This window comes from Cryptomeria japonica, chromosome 11, assembly GCF_030272615.1.
Source record: "Cryptomeria japonica chromosome 11, Sugi_1.0, whole genome shotgun sequence".
NCBI classification, from domain to species: Eukaryota; Viridiplantae; Streptophyta; class Pinopsida; order Cupressales; family Cupressaceae; genus Cryptomeria; species Cryptomeria japonica.
The window spans coordinates 579,565,346-579,576,162 of NC_081415.1; the positions used below are offsets into that span (position 1 = coordinate 579,565,346).

The 10,817-nt window shown below is 33.0% G+C and overlaps 1 protein-coding gene across 1 annotated transcript; it reads right to left on the reverse strand.

Annotated features, from left to right (window-relative positions):
* Positions 1–857: 857 nt before the first annotated feature.
* Positions 858–6,216, reverse strand: LOC131072925 (disease resistance protein RUN1). Its single transcript, XM_058009231.2, has 2 exons — positions 5,590–6,216; positions 858–3,550 (listed from the first exon to the last, which is right to left on the reverse strand). Exons 1-2 carry the CDS (start codon positions 6,108–6,110, stop codon positions 1,561–1,563), a joined length of 2,511 nt encoding a protein of 836 aa, XP_057865214.2. The 5' UTR covers positions 6,111–6,216; the 3' UTR covers positions 858–1,560.
* Between the last annotated feature and the right edge of the window lie 4,601 nt (positions 6,217–10,817).

Below are 10,817 nucleotides of genomic sequence, written 5' to 3' on the forward strand. Positions count from 1 at the left end.
TAACTTTTGAACTATTATTTGGAATTAGAACTTCTTATACATGCTAGAAGGAAAAAAATCTAAATTAGGCTGCTCTTAAGATTTAATAAATCAATTCCCATATGGACACAATCGATTCTAAACTTGTAGTATTATTACCCACAATCTCAAAATTCAAAATTAAGCTTTGTCTACTCCTACCCATTCCTTTCCTACCAATTTCAAAATTCAAATTTAAGTTTTTGTCTACTCCTACCCATTCCTTTCCTACCTAGAGCCAACTAAACAAATGGTTACAAAACTTATCACTATGTACTTGTATTTAAAGGTATTCATTTGAATCCATCTGAGACGATAATTATTTGAATATCATTTGCATTTAAGGAGAAAATAATACTAGAAGCACTTCCATCTAGGCCATTTTTGTAACTACATGGTCAATCACCCTCGTGGATCTATTTTGTGCAATTGTGGATATGATGTAGATATGGAAATTTGATCTCTATAAAATATTTAATGTTCTAGACACACATTTTGAATCCATATAAAAAAATTCTTGTGTGATTGAGATTTTACCAATAAGAGTATCTTGCTTTGATCAAACTCCTTCAATACCAAGCCAATGTCATTTAAAAATAATCAAATGTTGATGTTGTACTAAAAGCTTGAATGATAATATCATAAGATTTTTTCACAATTGGTAAATCTCTTGTAATGAATCAGTTAATGAACACACAACAATTGTATAGTAAAATATAATCAGCTTAAATTCAAACTTAGATTTTAAAAAATTAAAACCATTTCACCAAATTATACAATCATATTTATTTAATTTTATATATAATATCATTATAAATAAAATAAATTTTTAATTGGTATTGTGAAAATATAACGGACATTGTTATTCCTTTAAATAGTAAATTATGTAGGGTCATTTACATTGTTCATTAACCTCTTAAATCCAATTAAGAAAAAGTGCCACAATACATGATGTAATTTTTTCAGAGAGCGCATCGTTTTGCACTTCCGTGCAAACATGTAAAAACTAATACAATCTTCACTAAACAAGCTCAAAAAATAACAAGACGTAAGATGCAGATTCATTAAAGAGCTTAAGAGTGCATCCCCGGTCCCATAGGATAGCCGTGAGAGGAAATTTGAGCCTCTTTAGGCAATTCTATTTAAACCACCCTCAGCACCTAATTTTATGAAAAGGGGATATTTAATATTTACCTGCTCTGTTGGACTAATACTCAATGTCTCCTTGCAACACGGGAAGCTCCATTACAATCCTTTTAACTAGCCAGTCTAGGAAGCCTATAAACATAGGTAAGTCTGACGGGTTGCCAATGGTATCAGGGAGGAGATTTGATCTCGTATAATATGACAAGTCCAACTGCAGCTGTGACAGGTTGTCAATGGTATCAGGGAGGACATTTAATCCTGTACAATATGACAAGTCTAAGGGCTGCAGCTGTGACAGGTTGCCAATGCTATCAGGGAGGACATTTAACCTCCTACAATAGGTCAGGCTCAAGTGCTGCAGCTGTGATAGGTTGCCAATGGTATCAGGGAGGACATTTAACCCCTACAAGATGACAAGTCCAAGTGCTGCAGCTGTGACAGGTTGCCAATGGTATCAGAAAGGACATTTAACCCCGTACAATAGGTCAAGCTCAAGTGCTGCAGCTGTGACAGGTTGCCAATGTTATCAGGGAGGACATTTAACCCCGAACAACATGACAAGTCCAAGTGCTGCAGCTGTGACAGGTTGCCAATGGTATCAGGGAGGACATTTAACCCCGAACAACATGACAAGTCCAAGAGCTGCAGCTGTGACAGGTTGCCAATGCTATCAGGGAGGACATTTAACTCCAAACAACATGACAAGTCCAAGCACTGCAGCTGTGACAGGTTGCCAATGCTATGAGACAAAGTATTTAACCCGAAACAACTGTCCAAGTCCAAGTGCTGCAGCTGTGACAGGTTGCCAATGCTATCAGAAAGGACATTTAACCCCATACAATAGGTCAACCTCAAGTGCTGCAGCTGTGACAGGTTGCCAATGGTATCAGGTAGGACATTTAACCCCGTACAATATGACAAGTCCAAGTGCTGCAGCTGTATATTAGGAAGTGAAAACAGGGAAGAGAGAGAAAGGCTGTCCAGATAACGGTAACCGTTTGCTTTCATAATCTTCAATTGCCAAATGTTATCCAAAAATCTGGAATGACGTGGCTTCTTCACTGCTCTATCCATCCCGATTGCACCCCAAATGTTATCCAAAAATCTGGAATGACGTGGCTTCTTCACTGCTCTATCCATCCAAATTGCAAAGATGCAATCTTCCAACCTTAACCATATCAAACTTGGAGGAATCATGGCCATCATGCCTTCGATGTGTACATTCTGCAAATGAAGATAGCGAAGACCAGGACTGTAAATCATTTCGTGGTTTTGTGGACTGCTGGCATTCAACCGAAGACGAGAGAAATTGGTATTGTTGTATAGGGTGCTTAAATGGGTAGCCTCCCATAGTCGGGTTCCCTCTTTTTCTGTTTCAGCAATGATCCGCCCCATATCTCGCAAATGGTCATGCATATCAAATAATCCTTCATCGTCAATCTTTATTAAAGACTTCATTGAAAGATTAAATATGGCAGTGTCTACCATCTTGTACAAGGATTTCCAGAAAACAATGGGATGTGTTGTTTTTTCTCCAATGAAAAAACAAGCAATGTCCAAAAATATCTCCTTTTCTTCATCACTAAGACAATCATAACTGATTTTGAGTCTTCTGTGTATGTCTGGGTGTAGAGTAATGTTGTGAAAGGCTTCAGTCCAGCAACCTGTGTCATCCTTCTTATCATATAAGAAGGATCCAATGACTTCCAGTGAAAGAGGATGCCCCTTGCAAGCTTCTACTATTCTTCTGGAAAGATCTTCGTACTTCGGACTTGGACATGCTCTGAGGAAAGTGTGCCAGCTAAACAACTCATGACCTTTATTTATTTCTAAACCACTTATCTCACGGATGCTTTGGACTTGAGCAAGATTGAGAACATGTTTGTCTCTAGAGGTTATAATAACTCTGCTGCCAAGAGCCAGCCAATCTCCAACCAAAGCATGCAATTGTTCGTCAGCATCCACATCATCCACAATAAGCAGCACACGTTTTCCTCCCAAACGATCTCTCAACAAAGATTTGCCTTCTTCAACGCTGTCCACGTCTCCACCATACTTGCATAAATCTTTAAGAATTTTTCTCTGCAAATCTCTGAGCCCTTTGGAGTCTGCTGCAGTCGTGCGGACATTAAATACAACGGAAGCAGCTTCAAAATCAGCATAGATTTGATTGTACAAGGCCTTGGCAATTGTGGTCTTGCCAATACCACCAATTCCACATATTCCAAGTTTAACCACCTTATTCACTGAATTGAGATGCAATTCCTCCACGAGAGCATTCTTGATGCTGTCTATTCCAACTGGATGCTTGGCAACTTCTAATGGCACTCTATCCAATGTCTTGATCAGATCATACACCACCTTCTTTACTAGCCGAGCTTCAAAACTGTAGGTCAATAAAAATTACAGTTGTTATCCTCGTTCTACCTCTTTGCACAGAGATGCAAGCAAAGCTGTAAAATAAAAGTCACATACGATATGAAACAGAAACATTGGAGAACACTATTCCTGTTATACTATTAAAGAGCATTTGTAAAAGAAAAATCAATAATAATAGTTAACATTTAAGAATTATTTTGGCGCCCTAATAATCAGTGAAACAGCACGTTAAAATGTTAACGAGTCTTTGAAAAAATGGTCGTAAGAATTAAAGTATTTATTGAATTATTTAACATTAAATTTGTAAATAAAATAATTATACGTTAGAAACTATTAAACAAGAATTAGATGAAAGAATGTAACTTATTTTTTAAGAATTAAGTTACTAAATTTTTTTATTTATTTACTTTGATTCTGTTTTTTTTTTACCTTAGCTGACTACATTTTTAAATAGAAATTTAAAAATTGGATCAAATTAATAATATAGAAATGTGGAAATAAAATTTAAAATTAAATTATAGTTCTTCATTTATTAATATAAACAAAATTAAAAAATAAAAGATATATTAAATAGGGTTCATTATAATTTAATAGATTTAAACTATATTTAAAGTACAAATCTGATCGACAGGCAATCAGGAACGAAAACCCCTGACTGCAGGCTTGAGGTGGGACAAAACCCCAGGTTCCCCATTCTTTGAAGACTCCACTCCAGGGATTAGAGGTTGGGCTTAACTGGTGACCTATGTGAAGTTGCAGGTTAAGGCGAGTTGGAAATTGCTCATAAGTTTTTCAAGTGTATGGATTTGTGGCAGAAACAAGTGCGGATGTAATAATTTATACAAATCCATTCCAATGGCAGAGGAGCAAGAGCATATACAATATGATTGAGGACCTCTTTTTCTTGAAGTTTGGAAAAGTTGAATGCTTTTATCTTAGAATTCTAGTGAGGTATTGTCAAAAGTTTGTATAGATTGAAATCTCTATCTATATTGTGTTACTTGTTTAGCATCAATGTTTCGGATCACGATGAAAGAGAATGTGAGGACATGAAAGATGTATACATCTTTCATCCTGATGGATCAAACATTGATGCAAAAAAAAGTAACACAATCAAATCCAAAAGCAGCAATAGATATCATTATGGATTGTGGAAAAGTAGTAATTTTAATCTTATCTATATTTTTTCATTCACTCTTCTATCTAGTGTCATTTATGGAAAAGGCAGTCCCATGAAATTTTTATTTTTTTTTGGCTACAGGATTCTTTGGAATCTTCTCCTAAAAAGTAGAAGCTCCTACTTTTTAGATTTTCATTTTTGAGCGGGTGCAAATGGGGTGGGGCTGGAATTAGCCCTTACAGCTTAGGGATAATTTATGCCACTTGTCAATTATAATTCAATTTAGGGGCTTAAATTTTTAAGCAGAAGTGCACGACAAATTTCATGGGACCACCTGTTTTAAAATCCTTGCAGCACCCACTCTATTTTTTTAGGAAGCCCCCTCCATGGGACCCCAGCCTAAGACATTCAAGCATGGCAGCTTGACTTACCCTTATTTATCATAAAGTTGATCAAAGAGGAATTTGATTGTGAGGATAATTGAACCAAAAAAATATTGGAATTCTGAAATTTCAAATATAATTCAAAATAGAAATATTTTACACAAATATATTTTGTTCAAAAACTAAAAACAAAATTCAAAAACTAGAAATCTTTTAAATCATTATTATGAAATTTTAACAATAATTAAACTAAACATTAACATAACTGAACATCAAACTAAAAGAAAACTCCAACCTTCATTAAAATTTTAATTGCTACGTGCTAAACCCCTGTATTGTTGAGCTCCTATTTCTCTAGGGCTAAAAACATACTACTTTATCAACTATATTTTCTGGTTCAAAAGAAATCTAGAAGCCCAAATCCCTTCCCTTAAACCCTATGCCTTGATGATTATATATGTCACCTATCATCCAGTGGCAGCCATTAAATAACTCCCAAAAAAAAAATAGAAAAGCGAGCATAAAGTGAGGTTCATCACTTACCCTTGAGTTAAGTCCATGGACCAGCCTGAGAATTCACAGATCTGTCGAAGGGCATCCTTCCATTTATCAACATCTTCTGTTGGGTACCGATCTGGACGGCCATAATGTTTGGCAAATGATTTCGTATAGGGACTGGACTCAGTTTGAGGATATCTGACATGAGTTGGATCCACATAATAAAAGAGTGGAATGATCAAGCCAGGGGTGCTCAACATTGCAGCGGCCTCCTTGAGACACCACACAGAGTCTGCATAGCCCTCAGAAAAAATAGGAATGCGTATGGCACTGCCCTCCATCGCTCTTTCCAAGCTCAACTCAATCATTTCCCCCTTTTCCAATTTCTCGCTGTCTAAAAAGACATTAAGCCCTGCTGCGGAGAGGGCTTCATAAAGATGATCAACCAGAGTTTTTCTGACATCTGGTCCCCTGAAACTCAGAAATACATGATAGATCTTATCGCTGCTGAAGGCAATTTTAGTTGAGGGAGGCCTGTACTCTTCCATCTTAGAGCTGGATTCCATGATACCTCTTATCGATTACTAGGAAAGCTTACAAATGATAGAGAGAAAACAGAGGATTTAACCCAAAATTTTCAGATCTACAACTTAGCCATACAAATGTGATCACACCTTGTCGCTTCTATATTGCAGACGGCGGGCAATATTGTCCACAAAAATCAGTTCGGGCGGGCCCACCTTTATTCTAACTCAAGTGGCACGGCAGGCGTGCTCTCTTTTATTCTAACTTGATCAGCACGCCTTCTAGCGATTTTCCATATCTTTTGTGGTATTCGTTGGATTAATTGACTTTGTCAACATAGAGAAACTTTTTTTCTTATGCAATGATCATCTTTATTAAGTCGAGAGGTTTCTACAATGGCAGCAAATTTATGCGTCAACATTTGGAGGTTTTCAATAATTTTGACGGTCATTTGGTTTTCAATTATTTAAGGTTTAAAATAATAATTAATTAATATAAAATATAAAATAATTAATAGATTAATAGATTTGGTTTTCAAAATCGTTACGAGACACTAAAATTGCAAAAAAGGTAATGCACCATTCTTTGAATTGTAGTCTTGTCACTGGCAAAAGTAATTTGAAAATAGAGAGGGATCAATTGTGCAGTTTCAACGTCAGATAGAAGTATGTGATATTATTTTACAGATATGTGATATTGTTTTACAGATTTCATATTGTTTTCATATTGTAGGAATCTTATCACTTAACTTCCCTACATGTTATAGTTGTGTGATGTCGGGTTTGTTTGAATTCTTTTGATATCGGGTTTGTTAGAATTATCAATGCAATCCCCTATACTCGCATGGGTTGAGATCGGATTGGTTTCGCTTTTTCATCTTCCCTGGAAGTCAAAGCTGTATAAATAGAACTACACAATCAAATATGCAAGTAATGCTACACATTTGCTTGACACATTGTTCCAAGCCTGATGATCCCGCCAATCATCTATAAATGGAGGATATCTTGCAAGTATTTTAGAAATGACAGTACCTCTTTCACTACGTTATCTCTCGGATCTGAAGGAAGTCATTTTTTTGTGGGAACTCACATCCAACTGGCAATGGCCCTATGATGTGGCATTTTGCGGAATCACCATCCTTCCACCAGCCGATTTGGAAAATATTTTGGGTCTATAATGTAATGTGATCTTACCCTATTTCACCCGCTTTGTATTGCCAGTTACAGACCTCTGAGGGGATTCGTTATCTAGAGGAAGGACATAAATAAACAATACAAAAATAGAGAACAAAAATACACACCTCTAAATTAGTAAGACTTCAAATAATGGAAGCTTATAAAGAGTGTTCCATTGGTTCAGAGTTAAAATATTATGAATTAAAAGACACTAACATTAGAATTCAATTTTATATATTATTGTTACAATCTTAAAGTTATTCCAGTTCTTCCATCAACCTGTGGAAACTCATACATAGATATATATTTATTCCCTCCTTAGAGAAATTAACAACATACTCCATCAGTTTAAAAATAGTTTGGTTGTCTCATCTATTATGTAGATTTTTTTCAAGTGCTCCATAAATCTCTTAGGTCTAATTATAGAAATATTTAGATTTCTTAAAATATGAAGTATAAAAGTTATTCCAATTGTTCCATTAAGATGATATATATTTATTATCTTCTTAAAATATTATGATAAATTAAACGACACTAACATTAGAATTCAAGTTTATATATTGTTGTTACAACCTTAAAATTGAATTGTATGCAAAGCTCATTACATAGGAAAAACATTGGATGAAAATATTGAGTAGTTTTAATGAAGTTTAATCTACTTAAGAATGATAAAAAGAAAAAATAAGAAATTAAAAAAATTAAAAAATAGATATCCTATTTTCAATGCATCATTTTATTTTAATCTCTCTTAAAAAACGAAAAATGGATATCCTATTTTCAATGGTTCGTTTTAACTAATAATTTTTTGCAATGATATGCAGTGCAATGCATGGTGAATCCAAATTAACCACCTATTTAATATGAAAGTAGATTTTTATTTTATTATTCACGGGTAGAGGAGGTTTGACCTGTATTTGGGGTTGTAGAGGGATTCTTTGTTGACATTTATAGAAACATATGTGGTAGAATCTATGTTTTCATTAGCTTTATGAATAGCTTCTTTCCAATTTTAATAAACTCATTTGAATTACAGAAATGAGGAGATCAATGCATTGGAGAAAGAACGTAAGATGCCAGTGAGAGTTGTAAATCTATTTTACAACTAATTATTGGTTCATTTAACAACTAAAAACAATGAATTTATTTCAATTTTAAAATCTGAAATGATTTGCATGCAAAAAGAAAAGATAGAATAAAAATGTTTCAAAATGTTTCTTATATGTCTAAATTAATTAAAGGTTATGAGTAAGATAATTTTACTTATAAGAAACTTTGAACTATTTTAAAATGTCTATATTTTAATTATAATAAACTTTAAATCTATTTTAAAATGTATTTATTTCATTAGAACAAAGTTTCACGATAATCATTTCATTAAAAAATTCAAAAAAAGAAAAACAATATTCATAAGAAAAGTACATAATATTAAAGACTTTTTTAATATTTTATAAAAAATAACAATAAGTTTTATGAATGCATTAGCCTACAATAGTTACCTATTTATAGCCTTACCTTAACACTAAACTCTAATTAATTATAACCTTAACCCCTAAACCTAATCTCTCTAAATAAATGTAAACCCTAACATAATATTAAAGTTAACTCTAATCATATAGTTTTTAAATTTTTTAAATTATATCATAAAAGTTTAAACCCTTAATTAATTTTTTGGTTTGATTACCATTAGGTTTGATAAACATTCAAAAGCATACTCTAATAATTTCAAGTTCTATAAGTTTTAGTTTTAAATTTATTCTATAACTAATTGTTGATTCATTTAACAACATTTAAAAATAAATTTATTTTAATTTTAAAATTTAAATTGATTTTCATGCAAAAACAAAAAGGGTAGAATAGAAATTTTGTTAATATATTTAGATTAATTTCTTTTCTTTTTTCAATTTCACAACTAAAATCATACTCTAACAATTTAATATCAATTAACTTTTATTTTAAAATATATAGATAAGGAAATAAAATATTCACAAGAAAATTATATAATAATAAAGATTCTTTTAATATTTAATAAAAAATGATTATAATTGTTATGAATGCATCATCCTACAATAGTAACCTACTAGCCTTACCTTCAAACTAAACTCTAATTAACTATAACCTTAACTCCTAAACCTAATCTCTCTAATTGAATTCCAACCCTAACCTAACCTTAAAGTTAACTCTAACAATATAATTTTTAAATTTTTTAAATTATATCATAAAGGTTAAACCCTTAATTAATATTTTGGTTTGATTACCATTAGGCTTTGATAAACATTAAAAGCATACGCTAATCATTGAAAGAAAACTAAGTTTAGTTTTAAATTTATTCTAAAACTAATTATTGATTCATTTAACAACATTAAAAAAATAAAAACCCTAACTATAATGAAGACCTTACCATAATAAAACCCTCACCTTTATGATATCTATAATCTAGACTTGATTGAACTCTAAACCATAACTTGACCCTAAACTTAAATATAACCCTAACTTCACCCTTACTACAATCTTAACCCTAACCCTTATCACTAACACTTAACCTATGATACAAACCCTAACCCTTGAGATAATCCTTTAAAATGTAATCCTAATCCTAAGCCTAAACATAATCTTAACCCTATCCCTAACCTTAACCCTAACCATGATATAAATCCAAACCCTAACCATTAGCCTAACCCTAACAATGATGTAAACCCTAACTACAATCCTAACCCTAACCCTCTAATATTATCCTTAAACCCTTATCCCCAATCCTAATGTTGTGATATAAACCCTAACCCTAAACACAAAACTAACCATAATCGTAAATCCTAATCCTAACCCTAATCATAATCTCATGATATAAACCCTAACCCTAGAAATAATCATAACAATAACACTAAATACTAATCCTAACAACAGTTGTAAACCTAACCCTAACCTTAACCATAAATCGAAAACCTAAACCTAATGATGATGTAAACCCGTACTGCAATCCTAATCCTAACCATTAACCTAACCCTAAAAGTGATGCAAACCATAAATATAAATCCAAACTATAACCATAACAATAAATATAAACCCTAAACCTAGACACAATCCTAAATGTAACCCTAAATCCTAAGCCTAACCATAATCTTAACCCTTTCCCTAACCTTAATCCTAACCATGATACAAATCTAAACCCTAACCATTAGCCTAACCTTAACAATGATGTAAATCCTAACTATAATCCTAATCCTAACCCTTAACCCTAACTCTAACCCTCTGATATAAACCCTAACCCTAACATTGTGATATAAATTGTACCCCTAAACATAAAATTAACCATAATTGTAAATCCTAATCCTAATCCTAATCCTAACCCTGATCCTAAGCCCTTGATATAAACCCTAACCCTAGAAATAATCATAACAGTAGCATTAAATCCTGACCCTAACAATAATCGTAACACTAATCCTAACTCTAACTTTAAACCCTAAATCCAAAACCTAACCATTAAGCTAACCCTAACAATGATGTAAACTCTTCCTACAATCATAACCCTAACCATTAACCTAACCCTAAAAGTGATGTAAACCATAACCATTAGCC

Excerpts from the sequence above, each read along its gene's own strand:
- LOC131072925 (XM_058009231.2), bottom strand. The coding sequence starts at position 6,110 with ATGGAATCCAGCTCTAAGATGGAAGAGTACAGGCCTCCCTCAACTAAA. Across the intron at positions 3,551-5,589 it reads TCCATGGACTTAACTCAAGG|TTTTGAAGCTCGGCTAGTAA; the intron begins GTAAGTGATGAA and ends ATTGACCTACAG.